At 42.7% G+C, this 21,221-nt stretch overlaps 2 protein-coding genes across 2 annotated transcripts; one reads left to right on the forward strand and one right to left on the reverse strand.

Moving 5' to 3' along the window:
- The first annotated feature begins 144 nt into the window (after positions 1–144).
- Positions 145–8,916, forward strand: rfc1 (replication factor C (activator 1) 1). The gene is made up of 23 exons (XM_061088351.1): positions 145–226; positions 910–1,065; positions 1,722–1,797; positions 1,908–2,024; positions 2,136–2,434; positions 2,532–2,606; positions 3,051–3,128; positions 3,213–3,569; positions 3,758–3,871; positions 3,984–4,163; positions 4,439–4,543; positions 4,646–5,075; positions 5,200–5,309; positions 5,431–5,545; positions 5,905–5,993; positions 6,323–6,460; positions 6,586–6,681; positions 6,774–7,027; positions 7,129–7,246; positions 7,458–7,603; positions 7,687–7,900; positions 8,072–8,269; positions 8,377–8,916. The coding sequence occupies exons 1-23, from the start codon at positions 224–226 to the stop codon at positions 8,473–8,475; spliced, it is 3,567 nt and encodes a 1,188-aa protein (XP_060944334.1). The 5' UTR covers positions 145–223; the 3' UTR covers positions 8,476–8,916.
- Positions 8,917–9,198: 282 nt separating this feature from the next.
- Positions 9,199–21,187, reverse strand: wdr19 (WD repeat domain 19). The gene is made up of 36 exons (XM_061088538.1): positions 20,944–21,187; positions 20,023–20,114; positions 19,869–19,934; positions 19,616–19,741; positions 19,308–19,423; positions 19,092–19,207; positions 18,918–18,998; positions 18,443–18,555; positions 18,169–18,342; positions 18,011–18,081; positions 17,734–17,906; positions 17,326–17,446; positions 17,122–17,228; positions 16,900–17,016; positions 16,444–16,599; positions 16,033–16,180; positions 15,630–15,843; positions 15,035–15,194; positions 14,817–14,927; positions 14,610–14,719; positions 14,436–14,493; positions 14,043–14,189; positions 13,847–13,929; positions 13,661–13,744; positions 13,428–13,574; positions 13,028–13,152; positions 12,766–12,875; positions 12,590–12,658; positions 12,413–12,490; positions 12,065–12,161; positions 11,843–11,967; positions 11,460–11,541; positions 11,162–11,312; positions 10,908–11,031; positions 10,721–10,797; positions 9,199–9,919 (listed from the first exon to the last, which is right to left on the reverse strand). The coding sequence occupies exons 1-36, from the start codon at positions 20,947–20,949 to the stop codon at positions 9,805–9,807; spliced, it is 4,050 nt and encodes a 1,349-aa protein (XP_060944521.1). The 5' UTR covers positions 20,950–21,187; the 3' UTR covers positions 9,199–9,804.
- Between the last annotated feature and the right edge of the window lie 34 nt (positions 21,188–21,221).

The raw sequence follows: 21,221 nt of genomic DNA on the forward strand, positions 1-21,221 counted from the left end.
GACATATTTACTGTAGTGGATTTTTTAACGTATTTTTCCACTTTATTTGTAATATTAAAAAAACAACAACAACGCAGAGTGACGCACAGGAAGAAGACGCAGCTCGCGGTATGTACGTCATCACCAGGCGTCCTCAGAGTCCCTCTTCGCGCCAAGCGGCTGCAGGATTTTCTAACTCCTGACGAATAACCTGAGAGCAAAACTGCGAGAGAACGTCTCCATCATGGTACGTTACAGACTTTAAAACACGACGATCGCTTTTATAAAGTGCTAGCTTCCGGTTGAACGGGACAAACCGAACAGGCTGTGGTTTAAAGTCTCACCAGGGACATTTAGATTATCGTGTTTGCAACCGTTGATATCTGTTGTTTTGGTAGAAAAAGACACAATTTCCTGGAGATCCCACGTCAGAAAGAGACAGTGTTTGGTTTCAAAATGAGCGTCTCAGTGCAGACGTCAAAGTACCAGAGTCATCGCTGGTTGTGTCTTAGCTGCTAAAACTTAGAGGGAAATGGAGTCCAGCATCCTCCAGCTGCCACCTGAGGTCCTCCGCAGAACCCAGAGCAGGTGTCGTCACAGAGGGGAGGGGTCATCCTCTCCCTCACCTGCCTCATGTTCACAGAGGCTGTGTGCACGGGCTTCATGTGGCTGGACTCTGTCTATGACTGGAGAAAACCCCCCCCCCCCCTCCATGATGGTTGAACCTCCAAGTGCACTTGTGTGTTTAGAACAAGAGGGGTGTACTGGGAGGAGAGATGAGTGGGATTTACAGTAAAGGAGAAGCAGTGCTGTGATGAATCCCCACAGGGTTGTTTGGAAAAGTTTGTTTTTATTTATCTGCTGTATTTTCAATTTAAATGTCAGTAATTAAGAAATCCACTGATGAACTTTGTTGTTTTCTGCTCTCAGGACATCAGGCGCTTCTTTCAACCGACTGCAGTGAAGCCTGCGGTGCACAAGCCGGCGCCAAACGGAAACGTGAAATCTGAAGAGAAGAAGAAGAAGAATAGCAAGGCGCTGTCTCCAGATGATGAAGTGAAGCAGAAAACGAAAGCGAGCAACAAGGCAAGGAAACTGACTTAACGTAGGACACAGGGAATTTCCAGTGTCCCTGTTAATCTAATCTAGATTTTAACAGTTTTGATCTGGAGCTGTTCTAATGTGGAAGTTAACTGTCACACATCCCATTCTGTGTTTTCTCAAATATGAAAATGTGTTTTTAGAGTCGTTAGCTTGCCACATTTGACAGGTCTAAGAAGAGTGATTTTTGATTTGGACCTAGTCCATTATTTTCTGGATGTGAAGAAAAACATAATCTCTCCTTTTGTGTTTGTACGAAAGGCTCACTCAAACGAAACTGTGTTTAAAACAGTCTTGATTCTCTCTCTCTTTTAATGTAGAGATTGGGTTGTAAACTGTTCCTTTTTTATATTTGGTAAATCAGCTTAATCAAGCATAGAGGTCATATTTTAGTGTTAAATTTTGCTTTTCTCTTTCAGTCTTAAGATTGTTTTTTAACATTGTTCAGGCTTTAATTATGATTTTTTTTTAATATTAGGATATTTTATATTTCATCTGTAGTGTTATATTGTTATTTAAGTTTTAACTGTCCTTAATTTCTGAATCTAAATTTAATGTTGGTATCATTGTTACCATGTGTCTGTTACTGTATTGGTTTCATCTGGGTTAATTATGTTTTTGTTGTGTTTTGTTTCTTTCAGGTCAAAAGCCCAAAAACAGAAGAGAAACGCAAGGATGGTGAGAAAAAACGAAAGAAGCCTGCCGTCATAGAGTCAGGTAAGAACGTTGCTGTACTGATATATGGTTCCCCTTGAGAATAATACTCTTGTTGCTCTTCATCCTCCCTGTGTGTTTTCTTTACCACCTGTCTCTGTTTTTCCCTCCAGACTCGGAGGAGGAGGAGCCAGTCAGGAAGGCAAAGATATCTCCCAAAGAGAAACAGAAGAGCAGCAAGCCAGCGCCGCCTCCTAAAAAAGATCCTGTGCAATATGTCTCTGAGACAGGTGATGTATTTTTCATCAATGTTCAGACATACTGTACATGCTGGAGCTCATGTCGTGCTTGATTTAGGAGAATGGTGGTTTTTATAAGATATTTCTCTTTTTGGATTGTAGACTCAGACAGTGACAACTTTCAGTCCTTGAAGAAGGTTTCCCAGACCAAGCCTGACACGTCCAAGCTGAGGAAGTCAGAGGCAGAGACTGCTCGTCCGGGGGCCAAAGCGGTGGCGTCACCTCCCGTCAAGTCGCCCTCCACACGGGCAAAACCTGGGCTCAAGTCTCCTCCACTGCTTGTATCCCCCAAGACGCCTCCTCCGACCAAACAAACCCCCACCTCAGTGATGGACTACTTCGGCACCAGCACTGTTCAGCGCTCAGAGAAGAAGCTGGTAGCCAGCACCAAACGAAAGGCTGTGAGTAATAACAAATGATTTTATTCAAGGTCACTACTAACAACTGATAATTTTCCAAAAACTGACTTTAAAAAACAAAACCCATCTTCCTCTTCAGCCAATTCAGGACACAGAAGATCTGATCAGTGATGAGGAGATTGCCAGACAGCTGCAGCTGAGTGAGGACATGGAGGTAAGGGCTGATCGACACAAACAGCAGCTCAGTGAGGAGCTAATAGTCCGAGCTGACCCAAGTAGTTGATTTATCGAGAAGTCAACCAACAGTTATGCTGCTATTTATATCAATTAGAATGTAACTCAGTGGTGTTCATACCTCTGCCAAGGCTCAACACTCGTAACCCTTATATTCAGTCAAGCTGCACCAAATTTCACACACTCGTAGATATCAGTTCTTTAAATATGCCTTTTTCATCAATTATTCTCTGAGAAATCTTTGTCAAAACTTTTCTATTATTTCGATTAAAAGCAGAAAACTAAAGTAATTCTAAACTCTGAAAATAATCTTCTCTGTCACTCTCTGAAACTTTACAAGTTGTTTTAGAATCATTTGGAGAATTCCTGAAATTCAAAATGTAGAGTTCTCATGCTTTTCTTTTCTACTCCTGACTTTACTCAGCTGGAAAAGCAGGTCCATGAGGATGAGGAGTTTGCCAAAACACTGGCCATGCTGGAAGAGGAGCCCCAGGCCAAGAAGGTAACTAACAAAATGATAATAATTCAAGCTCACTTCCTATGCCTGCTGTTATGAAATTTAATAAGTAATGTCCTCCTCATTCAGGCTCGTAAAGGCTCTGATGACAAACAAGCTCAAGCTGCATTTCCCAAAAAGAGCTGCACAGACTCTGCTGCTGGCAGCCCGAGCAGTACACCGACCAGGATCAAGTCAGAAGACGTGATCAGTCCGACTCCTAAGAAGAACCTTCCCCCTGTCAAAGCCAGCTCCAAACTGGCCATGATGAAGAAAAGAGATGAAGAGAGCGACACAGGGTCTAAGAGTAAGACCCTCATTTCACCCTCAAAAATTAAAACCTCTCCCAAGAAGGAGCCAATCGCTTCATCGAGCTCACACATGAAGTTCACACCCAAAACAGGAACGACTCCCACGGCACTTAAAACGTCTCCCAAGAAACCAGAGGTGAGCTTTGAAGATACCTTAATATCTTAACATATTAACAATATTTGTCCCCAAAAGCCAAAAGCAAGGACAGAAACTCAGGATAAAATACCAAGCAGAGAAACTCAAAGTGAACATCTGCACAAGTACAAGTGTGTACAATTTAAAGAACAAGTTACTATGTCTTATATGTCTCTTAACCTGATCAGAGCACAAGCACGAGTCCTGACGATGCGGAGAAGAAGAAAGGTAACACGGCAGCTTTCAGGAACTTCCTCAACAGAGATGGACCACGAGCTCTGGGCTCCAAGGAAATTCCAACGGTAACACACACACACAAACACACACACCAGCCTTCAGACAGGTGTGTAAAGAAAAGCTGCTGACCACCATCTTTATCTCTGACTGTACGCTCGCTGTGTGTGGTTTCTCCAGGGAGCAGAGAACTGTTTGGAGGGCTGTGTGTTTGTGTTGACGGGGGTCCTGGAGTCGATGGAGAGAGATGACACCAAATCCCTCATCGAGCGCTACGGGGGCAAGGTGACGGGTAACCTCAGCAAAAAGACCACCTACCTGGTGCAGGGCCGGGACAGCGGGCTCTCCAAACTCGACAAGGTGACTGATATATGTCCTGAAGAAAACTGGTGTGATTGCTGTGAGCTAATGCTGACTGATCTATGACCGATGATGAGTTAAAGAAGAGTTAAAGAAAGCGGCAACTCTACAATAGTAGTGTCAACAGTGTTAAAGTCACAGTTATTACATCAAAAAAGTTTAATAGCAGTTTAATTGTTTAATTTCCCTTCCTGTATCATTTTTGCAGTGTTTCCCTGTGTCTGTCTCAGACATTATGTTCATCCAGTTTTTAATTCTCTTCCGTCTCTGCTCAGGCCGTGAGTTTTGGAACCAAGATCCTGGACGAGGACGCTCTGCTGGAGCTGATCAGAACCAAACCAGGGAAGAAGTCCAAGTATGAGATTGCTGCAGAGGCAGAGGTCAGCAAAGTATTTACTGAAATATAGTATCTCTGACTCAGTTATTCGTTGATTACATTTAACAAATATCTTTATTTGGATGTGTATATCTTTCTCAATTAGAGCAAAGCTTCTAAAACCAAGACTCCCCCCAGCCGAACGTCGAAGAGCACCCCCAAAGCCCAGAAGATCTCTCCTTCAAAGGGTAATTCCAGGTCCCCTCACACCCCGAGCCCGTCAAAGACCGGCCTGGCACAAGGTCACGGGAGGTCGACCAGAAGTGGCGGAACTCCGCCTGGCAGAGGCACAGGTCACACGGCCCGGAGGGAGCTGGGCCTTTCCTCCTCATGTTCACCTTCAGCCCCACCACCACCATCATCATCCTCATCCACAACTGCAGAGGAGGCCAGCCTGCTGTGGGTGGACAAGTACCGCCCGCGCTCTCTGAAGACTGTGATTGGCCAGCAGGGGGATCAGAGCTGCGCCAATAAGCTGCTGCGGTGGCTGAAGAACTGGCACCAAAACCACAGTGGCACCGTTTCCAAGCCTCCAGGTAGCAGGCAGTTATACTTGAAAACAATAGCTCATTTGTATAAAGTAAAGGTTATCTCTTATATACTGTATATATATTCACCTGTGTTAAAGACCACCTGCTTGGTGCTGTTTGTCATGTGCAGTAAGGTTTGGCAAGTTTGGAGGGAAAGATGATGGATCAGGATTTAAAGCTGCGCTGCTCTCTGGACCTCCGGGGGTGGGCAAGACCACGACTGCTGCCCTCGCCTGTGAAGTCAGTCAAAAAACAAGAATAATAGGATCAGTCTTTGGTGCTTTTGAACTATTCCTACAACCAGGTCTCCAAGCTGTGACTCAGCCTCTCCACTGTGTGTGTGTGTGTGTGTGTGTTGCAGGAGTTGGGCTTCAGCTACGTGGAGATGAACGCCAGCTGCACTCGCAGCAAAAACAGCCTGAAGCAGGTCGTCGCAGAGTCACTGAACAACACCAGCATCGAGGGCTTCTACAAAGGTGACGCCTCTCACTACTTTTCTTTCTTTTTTTTCACATGAGAACCTCTACATCAGCCTTTATACAGTCACGTAATTGCCCTGTGAGCAGGCACACACCTGATGCACAGCAAGCAAAGATATGCCTAACAGCTGAGAACTGTACGTGTGTCATGGTGATGCACACAGTGAAAGCAAAATGTGCCTGGGTTCAGAGGACTGTACAAACTTAGTGGATGTTTTGACTGGGCATTGACACAGTGAGGGAGAGTGAAAAGACTAACAGATTCTGAAACTGTGGCAGGACAAATTTGACTGTAAAGGGCGGCCACAGTTTATGTTATTAACGGGAAACCATGTGTTGGTGTTTGTGCTCTTTAGGTACGTCTAATACAGTGAGCAGTAAACATATCCTGATCATGGATGAGATTGACGGCATGGCTGGTAATGAAGACCGTGGAGGAATCCAGGTAAATAAACACATTTCTTTATTAGTCACACAAGAGTTCCACGTTTTTAAAAGATTATCAAACCTGCTTAAAAAATAATCAGATCCAGAGGTCGCACTTCTCTTAGTTGATCTCCACTTCCATAAATAACTCTTGAATCAACATGTTTCCTTAGCTCTCTGCTCCTAACAACTGAACGTTTTCTAACATTAGCACAATGTCAGACTGAATAATAAAGGGACATGAATGTTAACTGTCTGAGAATCTTTCATCTCCAGCTGTTTTTAACATTCAGTGCTCATTGGTTCCTCTGCCATGTGTTCATGATGCTGACCTCTGACTTCTTGTAGGAAATGATCGGCCTGATCAGAAGCTCAAAGATTCCTATCATCTGCATGTGCAACGATCGGAACCATCAGAAGATCAGGTCACTCGCCAACTACTGCTTCGACCTGCGCTTCCAGAGGCCGCGAGTGGAACAGATTAAGGTAAACAAGCGCCCGGCCTGACATCTGACAGTATATTAGAATGAAATGACAAAAGCTTTGAATTCATAATGTCAGCGAATGTAAATATTTACTTTCCCCTCTCACTTTCCTTTTCCATTTGTCAGGGAGCCATGATGTCCCTTACTTTCAAAGAGGGAATCAAGATCCCTCCTCCAGCTCTCAACGAAATCATCCTGGCTTCCAATCAGGACGTCCGCCAGGTAGATAAGACAACATGTCGTAAAAGTCCAGTCATACCAAGGTTCTGTCTTTGTTTGCCACCCTCTCACCGAGCTGGCTTTCTTTTCTCCAGGTGATTCACAACCTGAGCATGTGGTCCGCTAAGGAGAAGGTGATGACGTACGACCAGTGCAAGTCTGACGCGGCCAACGCCCGCAAGGACATGAAGATGGGGCCGTTTGACGTTTGCAGGAAGGTGTTTGCTTTTGGCGAAGAGACCTCCCACATGAGCCTCATCGACAAGTCCGACCTCTTCTTCCACGACTACTCGCTAGCTCCGCTCTTCGTCCAAGAGAACTACCTGCATGTTCGTCCAGCGGCTGCCAGGTGAGAGAGAGGCTAACGGTTCCCACCTGAAATAGAATCACAATAAAGTAAATGATATTATTTCACAAAAATGTGGAGCTAATTCTTTCATGTTCATACAGTGGAGATCTGAAGTCCCACCTGGTGTTGCTCAGCAAAACAGCGGATTCCATCTCAGACGGAGATCTGGTCGACAGACAGATACGCTCTCGGCAGAACTGGTCTCTGCTGCCGACCCAGGTAACACAAATCATCCTTGTATCATAATCTTTATATTATATTATTTTCGGGAGCAGATGGTTTTCTTTTAACTTGTGGGTCAGAAATTTAAGGTCTGTTGTAAATTGTTTTTTGTATAAAACACTAAAAGTAATTGTATAACATAGATTTTGTAAACATAAACTTTAACCTTATCATTCTTGCAATAACTTGAGTGTGTGTGTGTTTGTAGGCCATCTATGCCAGTGTGTTACCAGGTGAGCTGATGAGAGGCTACATGAGTCAGTTCCCCACATTTCCCAGCTGGCTCGGCAAGCACTCATCCACCGGTAAACATTCCCGAATCATCCAGGAGCTGAGCTCACACATGAGTTTAAAGTGAGTCGGACCTACATCTCTCCCTAACTCTTTACACCTTCAACACAAAATCCCAGAGTGTTTAATCTGTTTGGCTCCTGCAGGACTTTGAGCAGCAGACAGGCGGTGAACCTGGACTACCTGCACTACCTGCGGCAGGCGCTGGTGAGCCCACTCCAGAGGCACGGAGCCGAGGGCGCCGGCCAGGCCGTGCAGCTGCTGGACAGCTACAACCTCATCAAGGACGACGTGGACAGCATCATGGAGATCAGCGTCTGGGGCGGACAACCTGACCCCTACTCCAGACTGGAGTCTAAGGTCAGGAGGAGGCGATGCGTGTATAGTTTGGGCTGTTCTGTTTGTCTGGCAGTTGAGCTGAAACAATTAGTTGATAGACTGAAACTAACTCCAGTACATCATATACTGTGGTTGACGCTGTTTGTCCAGGAAATAAGAGTTTTTAAATCAGTGCTGTCTTTATCCTCCCAGGTGAAGGCAGCTTTCACACGGGCCTACAACAAAGAAGTTCATCTCACACCGTACTCGCTGCAAATTGTGAAGAAAGGCCGTGGTGGTGGTGCTGCTGGTGGTGATGGGGAGTCAGAGCTGGGAGGAGAGGATAAGGACAATGGACGTCACGAGTCCGAGGAGGAAGGGGAGGGCCTGAAGGCCGACGCTATGATCAAAGTAATTCAAACTGCAATAGTGCAATCGTCTTGTTCACATTTCAAACTATATCACATTATGTTCTATCTATTTATAATATCTCATATGTCTCTTGTTCCTCCCTGCAGCAGAAGAAGGCAAAGGCCACCAAGGAGCCCAAAGAGAAGAAAGAAGATTCTGGGAAGGGGAAAGGAAAAGGCAAAGGGAAAGGCAAAGCTAAGAAATAACTGTTCCTCGTCTGCCTCCCACAGAATGTACATTTTTTCTCTGCACTTAAAACGATCCTGAAATGAGCAGGAAGTAGTGAAGCTTGCCTTAGACTCTGCAGGTAACTCATCTGTCACTCAACCAAAACCTCAAACGCACCTGTCTGTTTTTAACTTCCTGTCTCCATCCCGAGCAAATGATGCGTAGTGTCTGCCTGTTGAACCCGTTATCATGTGTGTACCCCTCCGCAGTAACGCGTGTCCAATCAGGAGCGATGTGCGTTTCTTCTGTCATCTGTTTGTGGTCCAGGTGTCGAGGCTGTAAATAATGTGACTATTACCTTTTTGCTGGGACCACAGTACATTACTACTCCTGTTTGGTTCTATGGTTAGCACTGACGACTCTGTAAATGTCACTTTTGTAAAGATTTCATGAGGATGAATAGAGAAATATCTCCCGCATGAGTGTCAGTGTTTTTTTTCTAATAGAGAGAAAGCAGTCATGTTTTATGACATGGTGTCCCATTTCTTTTTTAAGTTAAAATCTGATATTTGTAACACACATTTGTTTAAAAAAATCCAGCCACACAAAAAGGGATCTTCGCTGGAAAAATAGAAACCACATTCAGCTCAAGGATATCTATTAATGATGTCATACAAATATTCACTGGTACACAAACGTCTTAATGTACGATGCCACTCGGTTTATAATTTTGAGTTTTAGTTTATTTGAAATTTACATGATGTACAAAGAATCTGAGCTCAAACAAAAACCAGTAACACATAAAAAAAAACAATATATTACATTTATATTCGTACCGTGTATCAAAAGTCCCTGTAGTCTTTGAAACTGTTTCTCTGGTTCACATCATAGAAAATGAAAAGCTGCATAAATTCCATTCAAAATACATAATCTATTGATCTGTTTAAACACGGCCGGCAGCGGTTTTTCTAAAATTAGGCACCTTGTCTAAATGTGCCTTTTCAAAACCTTTTGTTTTTAAATGCAAACCTTATTTTACTTTAAACCAGAAAAAAACATTTATTTTATTATTAGAGTTCCTTCCAGTTCATTGTTGAAATACTATTGACAGTCAGTTTTTGACTTCATACAGACATTGATACAACTACTATGGTACTTCAAGATTATTTTTTAACAGACTGCTAAACCTTTTTGTCAGATTTGTTTGTATTCTAGAGACGGTGATTAAATAAATATAAATTACAAAAGTTTTTTACATTTATTTTTGAGAAATTCATAATTCTATTAATCAAGTGATAAAAAATAAGTATTAGATGGATACAAAAATAATAAATAGGTGCAGCCCGTGTGTGAGCAGTTGCTGGTCTTCATGGATCCAGTTGGTCAGTCTGCAGGTATTGGGAACAATCCGAGATCTTCTTCAGCTGTTTGACACTCAGAGTCTCTGAGCACATGGGACACACACTCTCCGTCTCCAACAACCTGAGAAACAACAAAACAGTTCAGTCTAGATTTGTCAACATCAAGATGAAAACAAGGCTCGACTGCGCGGATCCTGGAATCGTGATATTTTGGGAGACGCAGACTTTAACTCTTATGTCTGAATACTACGCACAGAGCTGCTGCCAGGAGGTGAAGAGCTCAGGCTCTTTTAGCTTAAAGGTGGAAATCACAAACTGTGTGAAGGACAAATAATGACAATGTAAATTAAGTATAAATAAATAATTGCAGACATAAATGTCACGTGAATGACTCTCTCTACCCGCTCCTTTGCAGTTCACTCATTAAACTAGTTTTCTATACAAAAACAAAACCGTAAAAACAAGTTGGCTGCTGTAACCTTTTATTGGTTTAGGTGTGACTTTCCAGTAGGTATTAGATAATAGGTATATCTAGTATGTTACTCTGTATACCTAAAAACGCACTGCCTGATTAATACTGCGCTGATGTAACATAATCTGACTTACATGAGGGAGAAAAAGGATAAAAATCTGAATAGACAAAAAGCTAGCTACAGATCACTTCTTCAAACTCCCCCACATCAGGCATAGGCATAGATTTTGGCAAATGGCAACTACAACAAATGCCTGCAGTTTAATTTAATATGCACTAAGAATTAACTGATGACCAGAAAAACATGGGAGCGATTTGTTCACGTTCCAACATCAAATGAGCAGATTTAGTCTTTTTGATGAAAAGATCCACATGAATTTGTTCTATGTTTACCTAACTGCCTCTGAACGACAGCAGCTGTGTGGATATTCCTGATTGTGTGATACTTACAGAGTGAACTGCGAGTAGAGAGCAGGGAATTCACAGTGAGGACACACAGACCAGTCGTCTTTCAGCATGTGACGACCCTGAGGAAAATCAAAAGGAAAAGATCAAATAAAATAAGATACGGATAATAGAAGTGTTGTGCTAACTTCTTTCAATCGATCAGCATTAAAGCGTCATGTAGTGTTGGTACCGTGGCGATGCAATAGGGTAGGTTGTTCTTGCAGGAAATACACAGCAGCTCGTTCTGTGGGAGCTGGAAGCCACAGAAGGGACATGGAGTCGTTTCCTCCTCCAGCTCGGACGTATCTGGACGTCTGTGGTGCCGTCACATGTAAAGTGAAGACAATGATGAATGAGAAATGAGGTGAAGAAGGAGGAAGGAGTGGGAGTCTGAAATATTTTAGATGGAGAATTAACGTAAGCATTAGGTCGTTAGTCACTGACCGAACCATCGCCTCAATCTTCCTCCGGTACTTCTGGTCGATCTCGTTTCGGTACTCTGGTCTCATCAGCATGGCCGCAAAGCCGAAGGCCGAGTTTTTCAACCCGGCACGGTGACACTCGATGACTGCTGACGTCAGAATGGGAACAACATCTACACACACACACACACAAACACACCCACACAAACGCTGATGAGCCTTCCAGGGGGACATTTATTGAATTCAGTGAAATTTAAACTTAGTTCTGTGTGAACATCACAACAGAACAACATATTCGTGTTTTTCCTGCTTTGACTCACGAGCTGGAAACTTGCTGATGTTGTTGCTGACTCGAATGAGCATGCGGCCTCCTTTCAGGTGATCTCCTCTCTTCACATGCATCTACAAAAAACACCAATCACAAGAACAATACTCATATTTAATGTAAAGATAGAAAAGCTTAATATTTAACATTTAATCTAATGTTACCATAATACTTTATAAACCCCATAATATTGGATTTATTCACAATGGCAACTTAAATACTCCTTATGTCATAAATGCAGCAGTTTGATTGATTCCTGTTGAGAATGCTCATTTCTTTCGTGTTGGACTATTAGAGTTATTGCTTATTCATCCCTGTGGGGAAATGATCTGTCACGTCTCATGTAACGTTTGTGTGATGGACTTCAGCAGGTCTGACCTTCACAAGTAGGTAGGAGTGAAGGATCATCAGATTGGTGGTCATCTCCGCGGGGATCTTAATCTTATGGGCCTGCAGCTCCGTGTACATGCTGAACAGCACGTCATGGGCGTTACGGTAGTTCCCTGCACCAGTAACACACACACACACAAAGTACAGTTGTATCCCGTGTGCTGTGTATTTCTTGTCGTTTGGAGAGTGTTTGTGTGAACAAGCTTGTACCTGCACACTGCTCCTCTCTGGCGATGATGATGGCCGTTCGAGCAGCATCCCTGTAATGCTGCAGTGCCATGTAGAGACGGAAGAGGTACTTGGCATCCTGTGAAGATGAAAGGAAGGAAACCAACCATCCACATTTTGGATGATTCACACACGTGAGAGACTGCTGCAGCTTTCACTCTATGTATACTGGACTACTTTAAGGCAACAGGCCTGAAAAGGACCCATTGGATTTTGATTTGAATGGAGATTTTCTTCTGGAAACGTCAAAACGAAAATGATGTAGCAAGAACAGTCCAAGTCATTAGGTTGATTAAAGAAGAGCCTCCAGTGTTCCAGTGTGTTGATTACCTTGGGCATGCCGTCACTCTCCCCCAATAGGTAATCTATCAGCTGACTGGTCAAAGCGTTGTCTTTGGCCTGACCCACCTAGAGTACACACACACACACACACACACATCCAAAAACCTTTAACTTAAAAATACTTGCATTATTTTGTATATTTGATCAGATTGACACAGCTCTCACCGTCTCAATGGCCATCTCCACCGCCAGGTTGTCGTCTGTGTTGGAACACTTCAGGAAGTGTCTCAGGGCCTGAGAGGCGATGGACACAAAGGAAAATCGGTCAGTCTCTCAGTTGTGGAGTCATATAAATGATTAAAGTGATCAAAACTAGAATGAGTAAATACAAAGTTACTCACTCTGCTGTACTGTCCACACTTCTGGAAGAACTTTCCAGCCTGCAGATGTTTCTTCTCTCCTTCAAAGTAGAGAGCGATGCTCTGGTAATCCTCCTGTGTCGCCTCAGAGCCTGATGATCACATACATGCAGTTATGTAAAAAATAATAAACTTACAGAACCTTTATTTGGAATTACACCATGTCACAAGCAAAATAATGTTTGTATCAAAATTTAAAATGTCAAAATTCTCAATACACACAAACACTTGCACACAGACTGACCGATGATGTCGGCGTAGACCTCCATCTTTCCGTGCTGCTGTGCCAGCTGGAAGGCTTCATCGTTGCACTGGGACAGAACCAGGAAGTGGATGGCTGAGCTGTAGTCGTTCAACCGGAGGAAGAACCTGAGACACAACAACATATGTTTAAGGTCTTTTACAAAAAGCAAAACGTTGTGCAGAGAAATAACTCAAGCTGAATAGATAAGTTGATTCAACACTGAGTCAATCAGCAGAAAATTTATCAGCAAACATTTTGATAGTCAGTCAAATTTGTTTTGTTCCACTATTATTTGTAAGAATCTCAAGCTGGAGACAAGGAGAAATTTAAGAATTAAGATTAGAATAACTGTGAGAGTGTTGGCTTCTGTATATTAATTGGAGTTATGTGTGTGTCTTACCTGGCAACCATTTTTGCTCCGTCGATGCTCTGCGTCTCCCTGACGATGCGCACAGCGTCCTCAGGGTTGTTCAGGTGATCCAGCAGCACTCGGATCACGTTGTCCCAGTCCTTCGCGCTCTCATAGGCCTGGGCTGCTTCCTTGTACCTGAAGCACAGAGCACACACGTCATCAGCTTCTCTCTCAGGGATCTATCCGTCTTCACTGTTAACATACTCAGAGTGAGAACCTACTTTCCATCCGCCTCTTTGGCCTTGGCATACTGCAGGTGGATCTTGGGAGAGGAAACCTGTGGCAGCAGCTCTCCCACCTTCGACCTGAATATGGAGAAAAACACTAAGAAATTAGAATAACATGAAGGAGGAGAGAAACCGGCACATGTATTTGTGCGTCGGTGTGTGTGTTGGTGTTTGCCTCACCAGTTCTTGCAACGGATGTAAACAGACGCAGCCTTATCATAATATTGGCCTTTCTCATAGAGCTGAGCAGCTTCAGAGAATTGCTGTGAGATACAATGAAAACACATCAGATTTCTGTTTCACTGTTTTCAGATAAAGTCAAATGTTAAATTGCCACAACATAGCTAACAAGAAAGTCAAAGGGGTGTGTCTGTACCTTCATGCTCTCCAGTATGGCTCCACATTCCTTCTTGAGCACTCTGCTCGGGTGCTGAATGGCCTGAGCGGCTCCTCTCCTGATGTCACCCATTCGGATGGACATCCTGGCAACACCTGCTTGACACGCCTCGTCATGCTCCTGGAACTGCACAGTGAGGGAAAGATGGTTGAAGGGAAGGGAAGGAACATCAAATAATAATAAGACATTTTATTTCACGATATCCACCATAAAAAATAGAGATAATATTTCTCCTGAACATGCTAATTTAAAAAAAAAAAATTCATGATAAACGTCCCTAATCTCCTCCCCTACACCTTAAAGAGCCACCCCCACCTTTAATATTGTTATTATTCCTAAAACAAGGTTTAAAATACACTATATTGTACTTACTTTATCATTGTGGGTCATGCCTTTTTCATAGTGAGCCAGTGCATTCACATAGTCTCCACTACAAATAGAAGGAAAAGAGGTTTACATACAGGGTCCAATAAATGGTTGAGAGTGTGTGATGTGTGTGTGTAGTGTGTGTGTGTGTGTGTGTGTGTGTGTGTGAGAGACACTCACATAAACTCCAAGTGGACAGCATATTCTTTGGATATAAAAGGGATCTGATCTTCTGCTAGCCTCTTCGCTAACATAAGAGCGCTGTCCCAGTGCAGCAGGTCTCTCCTCATCTAAGACACACACACATACAAACACAGTTTTTGTTAGAGAAAAGCACAGACATGCCTTGATTTCCAACACATACAGTGTACAAGCATACTAACAGACCTCCAGGGCAGCGACTGGGCAGTTTGAGGACAGGTAGAGGTTCTGAGCTTGGTTGTAGTCTTCTAGAAACATGGCCAAATGTCCCGCCAGCAGATTCATGTTCACTGTACCCTGACACAGAGAACAGAGGAGAAGAGGAATGTTGTGTCAAAACAGACAGAAGCATTTTAATTAATGTTGAGTGTGTAAGCATGTAAACCACTGTGTGTGTTTTCTACCTGGATACCCTGCAGGGACAGGACCATGCCCACGTTCCCACTGTTGCGGTAGACCTGGATGGCCAGATCGACCTCCATGTGGAGCAGGCACGTTTTGCCTAACTCTGCCCAGTCTGCATCACTGCCTGCGGACTTGCACAGATCCCAGGCTTCGTGGAACCTGGATGGGGAAATGAAACGCACACGTCGTAACACAAACATAAAACAGTGAATAACCATAAGTGAACACAAACTTCTTTTGATGATATACATTTCATTTTTTGTATGGACTCTAAATTCTATAATTTTTCACATACTGTCATTTATTCCTGTAATGTATTTTTGAATTTTCAAAGATTTGTCAGTAGATATGGTCCAATCCTCAACTCATTACAGCCATATTTGGTCTTGAATCATTCAGTAACTACCTAGTATGAAACATGCAAAGTATTAAAAACCCTGCATTATACTGAATTAACTGTCAGAAATGTACTTTGAAAAGCACGCTGAATAACTGTGTTTGATGAAATAATACAAACTAATTATCTTCCTTTTCTAAATAAGCCTCATTATTTAACAGAAACATCTAATGAAACTGATCCCAGACTGAACTGACCTCTTCAGCATGAGGGCCTGTGTGAGCTGCTTGCTGAACTCAGGCGGCGAATCTGTGGATGTGTTGGCTGAGTGCTTGAGGAATGAGTGTGTGCTCAGAGCCACTTCGCTGGTCTTCCCACTTGCTGTCTGACAAGTCAGATCCCCGTTGTACAAGAGCAAAGGCTTCTGGGAAAACAGGAGCGTGGTGCTTCCCACCAGAACCACTCTGGGACCTGGGGAAGACAGAGTCAGAGAGAAGTAAATAGCTGAGTACTATTTATAAATGTATGATTTTGACTTCATAGCAAGCCTGTCTGAATGGGACATGGGAGGATTGAGTATGTGAGTGACCAGTATTCTCGGTTTAGTATCTAGTATATAGTTAGTGTTCGTGTTTGTGTCTTGCTGTGATATCTACCTACCGTATATGGTGGTTTTATGCAGGGCGTAGGTGTAGACCTTGTCGTTGTCATAAGCTACGAACACTCCTCTGTCAGCATGCCAGTTGTCCCACAGCACTCCTGTGATGGTGGGAGAGAAGTTGGGGAGCTCGATGCAGGGGTCCTTGGCCTGGATTAGACAAGAACAACAAATAAGTTTAATGAATGCAATTGCTTTAGTTTTCAGTTGCTCCTCTTCCATGAAAAATCAATCTCTACTTCTTATTTTGGTCATTTTACTTTTTTTTAATTTTTTCAATTAGTTTAAATAGGTTAAATAGTGTAAATTGTTATAACTGAATCCTTAATGAACTGGTTTTATTTAAATACAAACCTCACTGTATTTTCACCTGTACGTATTCATATGTGTACAAAGTAACCATATGTACTAACATTTTCAGGAGAGAGCAGGAAGCCGTTGTTTTTGTCATCGATGAAGACCAGCCGAGTGCCAGTTAGGTCAGGGAACACTTTCCTCACGCCCACTGAATGGCTGAAGCTGCTCACAGTCTCCCAGTCCTCCACCAGGACACACACTACATTACCTGACTGAGGAGGAGAGAGAGGGACAAAATGGATTAAGAACATCCAAAAGAAAGAGAGACAATGTCAAATGCAGAGTAGTAGGCCACAAAACCACAAATGATAAGTTTGGGGAAAGAACTTAATTAAGATGACTGAAAACTCAAAATCGTCCCTCCCTGAACTTTGATTTGTAAATAACAAATATAGGAAAGGAACATTGTGATCAATGTCAACAGTTAGTCTCCTAATAATTCTCTGCAGAGCGGCATCCCTATGTACCAAGTGTGGGCAGAGTGACTGAGGTGAGGATGTGCTGAGCCTTACATCAGTGCCGTAGTACAGGAAGTCAGCAGTGAGGGCGTGGCAAAGGATCCGACCATTCCTGTCATCATCAGGAAACAACTTCATCTGTTTCTTCTCCTCGTGGTCTTTGCCTTCGATCTAAAACAAACAACACACACAATAATAATACATGATGAAGCCTGTAAATTCATGGTTTATTGGTGAATTAAAAGAAAAACTAAGTACTGACACCAGATGACTCACCATGTGCAGCTGCACCTTCCCCTCAAAGAGCGCCGCTGCGTAGTCGGAGTTCAGACACATGCTGGCTATCGTCCCCAAATACTCAAAGTCCTTCAGCTTCTTAAAACCTTAGTGATGCACAAAACAGTTCAGTGAAACTATGGCACAAACATGTATATGACTTAGACCCAACATATAACATTTCATACACACACACACACACACCAGGTTCATTGTCTACAAGTGCGTAGAACCAGGCTCTGTTGTTCATCCCCACCGCCACATGGTACGGTCCGACTGCAATGAAAGTGGGCTCGATGTCCACTTCTATGGCCACAGGGGTCTCCTGAATAACAAGGGGAAACAAAGTAAGATTCAGTTGTGAATCGAGTTGATAAAATTGTACACACACAGCCTTCTGTGGGGGGGGGCTGGCTGAGAGTGGATGGCAGGACTGGCAGGTTACTAACAGGGAAAACTTTTTTGTCATTTCAGTTGGATATCATCTCACCCCCCTACAAATCTAGTCCTGTATTAATCAATTCCATCTCACAACACAAACATTTATTTGAGATATATATTATAGCAAAGTGCTTGTGTGTGTGCGTGTGTGTGTGTGTGTTGTGTCCTCACCCCTTCCACCTGGTTGGAGACAGTGACCTCCAGCAGGGAGGTGAGGTACGCCAGCCGTGTACCAAAGCTGTCACCCAGAATGGGCAGCTTGGTGAGGAAAACATGGAGTGTCCCTTTCTGTGTGGAAATAGCCAACAGCTGTCCGTCATCTGTCCAGCTCAGCTGGTCCAGACCTGAAATAGGAGAGAGGGTGAGAGGCGGGTGAAGGAGAAGTTGTGGTGTGTTTAAGATAGCGATTTGACAGTTTGGCTGAAGAAGATGACCGACCGTCTCTCACCTTTAGTCTCATCGTCCAATCGAACAACATTGCTGATATCTTTGAGCTCAGACAGCTCGTGGATCTTTATGCTGCAACAAGAAACAAGCGACTTGAGTTTTTCCAGGTAATAAAATCAACTGAAAAAAGGTGCTGTCTTTCTTAAAGCCTGTGTTTACCTGTTGTCCCCACAGGAGGCAGCCTTGTTTAATGATTGTGAGATAGCCACACTGTTCAAACTATCTTTATGGTTGTGAGCCATGTAGAGCTCCTCCCCAATCTCCCTGATGTGAGTGGAAATAACCACAAAGTATCCATGGGAGAATCCAATGAGTATGTACCCATCACCGTACCTGGAAGTGACAGACAGGGAGAAGCACTCATTTGAATATCGACATCTCAAGGCCATAATCAATATCTTTGTTTGGTGTGTGTGTCTGGATGTGTAAGTACCAGCGATACGACACGATGTTTCCATAGCGTCGCTGGAAGGTCAGTTCTATCCGGTTCTCAGGATCATTGATGTTGAAAAGCATCAGTATCTTCTTTTCCACAGACACACTCACCTGAAGGGGAACAGTTCCAGGTACATAAACATTTGCAAAAATATAACTAGAGCATTCTAAATATCTACTTTTAACTTTTATCTCTCAAATATAAATCCTATTTTTTACACATAAAGATTACAGTTTTTTCACCTCGTGAGACCTCTGTTGCACAATGTTTTGCACACCACCGATTAAATATTTATCAAACAATAATTTTCTTTATGAAGGCTTTAAATAAGTGTCAAGATTTAACAGATTTTCAAAGAGAAAGTACAGAGTGGTGAATATTTTGGCTGTAAACTGTAAACACATTTCAACTTAAGACACTAGATTGTGAATATGTAATAAAGTGGGATGAGTTATTTACTGTTTACACTTACGGTGCTCTCTCCAGGAGAAGACCTTTCATCTGTCTTCATCACAGAGAAGTAAATTTCAGCAGGCTCGCCGCGAAGTGTTGTCTACCAAGAGAAAAAATAGATAAACTGGATCACTCTCCCTCCTATATCAAGTAAAGTACTTGTTTGTTCTGCCTGTGTTAACATGCACGCCACCTGTCTGATGGTGTCCCCTTCATGATTGCTGATGCTCAGCGTGTTGTCTTCACTTCCAAGAGCCAGGAGATTCTGAGCACTCCAGCACCCACAGGTGATCTTTTTAGTGTGTTTACCTAACGAGAGGGACAGACAATCAGAACAACAGGAGAGACCAAGGAATAACAAAACCATAAACAAGCCTCTGTACAGTTGTGCTGTGTTCGAGTGTATTACCCAGAACAGGGATCTTGCGTGAAGTTTGCTGATTGTAGATCAACAGGTTTCCTTTGACCGTCCCGACTGCCAACATTGGGCTCGTCTTTGACCACAAGATGAAAGACATCTGATCTCTGTTTCAACGAATTGATAAATTAGAAACAAAACATGAAGGATAATTTGAGATTTATTTTTTAAGTGTAAGTATAACGAAATAAAGCAAATAAAATGTAAATTGGATGAAAAAATCTCATTTAGGTTGGATTTTTAAGAAGAACATTTTTAACAGATGCCAACTTCTCCCTCTTTGTAAAGGGGATGCATACCTCATGCCGCTGTCTATCTGGGATGTCTTATTGACACTAGCATCCCAGAGGAAGATGGAACTGGATTTTGCAGCTATCACAGCCAAAATGTCTCCATCTTTATCCCAGTCCATACCCACACAGCGCCTAGCGGAAGTAGGAGAAAGAGGAATTAATTGTTAAAAAAAAGAAGAAGTTTGAACCGCAAGAAGTAATGATCCAACTTTTTTCTGATTAAATAAAGTCAGAGCCAAAAAGATGTTCTCACACTTACCCTGGCAGGTTGAGTTCAGTCCACTTGTGTCCATGTCGATCAAATATTTTCACTGAGTTGTCTTGTCTGCATAAGAAATGCAATGTGTATTTTAGCTTCTGTACTGAAGTTAATTTGAATAAAAGGAAACAAAGGATTAAACATTGTTACTCACCCGGCAACAGCGATGTAATTACCAAGGGTTTTCTGCCACTTATACAGTAGGTTAGAACCAGCCCAGGCTTTGTCAGCAAGAATGAAAATGTTCTGTGGACAAAGATAACTTTTTAAGTTAATTTGCAAAAAAGATACAAGCATGTGAAATTAAAGAGGCATTCATAGTTTTCTCTGGATGAAAAGAAACAACATCCTACCCTGTGTCTCAGAGATCAAAGACATTAATTCAACAGATTTTTCTCACACAAACATTTAAAATAATAATACAAAAAGGCATAAATCTGTCTGTGCATGTAGCAATGACAGAAAGTGGATGTAGCAAATGTTACAAAACAATATTTCCTGCAACAGGTGTCTTACATTGATCTAAATATACAGACAATTTCTGATATAATATAGAGTGACAAACGTATATGGCTTTAGGCATAATGACTGATTCAAGATTTGACCACAAACTGTAAGGTACTTAAAATATTACAAATGACAGAAGGCTCATGGTATCTAAGCTGTGTAAACAATGCAGGCTACCACTTTGACAAGCTGTTATTATTATTCAGTAAATTAGCTCGACAGAAGGCTGACATGTTGTGATTATGAAATGCCTGGTAACTTATTGTTAAAAGAATGTTCAATAAATAATCTATAATCGTTTCTTTAGTCTCAACTGATTAATAATGAATCAAACTCGTTTGCTCACTTGTGCTGACGCAAACCATCAACAACATTTTTGTCTTTTAACTCACTAAACTGAACAAATAGCAGTTAGCTTGGTTTCCAGGGGGTTGCCATGGTAATCACAGCTACCATTAGCATGTAGCCAGCTAGCTCTCTGAAGCCCGTTCCTTTTACAGACGTAACGTCCAAACCATGAACACCAACACGATGCTGTTGTCTTTATACGTCTTTCCTTTGGGATTACCTTCATTTCTGCGATACGGATTCTTCTTCTGCTCTTTCACGGGTGTTGATAAACAATCGGCGACACTTGCGTCACTCTTCTTCTTCTTCTCCGTTCGGTTTACTGACGATCCACCGACATCGAGGTGCATTTCAACCGGAAATCGACCTTTAAGGTTTCACCATCAAAAGCACATGTTACATCAAAGCATCTTCCATATTACTTCAAAGTAGCTCGGACATAGTTGTTGCCAGGATCACACTCGAGACGCTGCACGGACTTCCGGTAACTGCACAGAC

Source organism: Limanda limanda, chromosome 2 (assembly GCF_963576545.1).
Source record: "Limanda limanda chromosome 2, fLimLim1.1, whole genome shotgun sequence".
In the NCBI taxonomy this organism is placed as follows: Eukaryota; Metazoa; Chordata; class Actinopteri; order Pleuronectiformes; family Pleuronectidae; genus Limanda; species Limanda limanda.

Bases quoted from the DNA above. Each gene is read 5' to 3' on its own strand.
- wdr19 (XM_061088538.1), bottom strand. The intron at 17,907-18,010 runs GTGAGAGACGGT...CTCCTATTTCAG, and splicing joins ATTGGACGATGAGACTAAAG to GTCTGGACCAGCTGAGCTGG. The intron at 12,659-12,765 runs GTGAGTAACTTT...ATCGCCTCTCAG, and splicing joins AGTGTGGACAGTACAGCAGA to GCCCTGAGACACTTCCTGAA.
- rfc1 (XM_061088351.1), top strand. The intron at 4,164-4,438 runs GTGACTGATATA...GTCTCTGCTCAG, and splicing joins GGCTCTCCAAACTCGACAAG to GCCGTGAGTTTTGGAACCAA. The intron at 6,682-6,773 runs GTAGATAAGACA...TCTTTTCTCCAG, and splicing joins CCAATCAGGACGTCCGCCAG to GTGATTCACAACCTGAGCAT.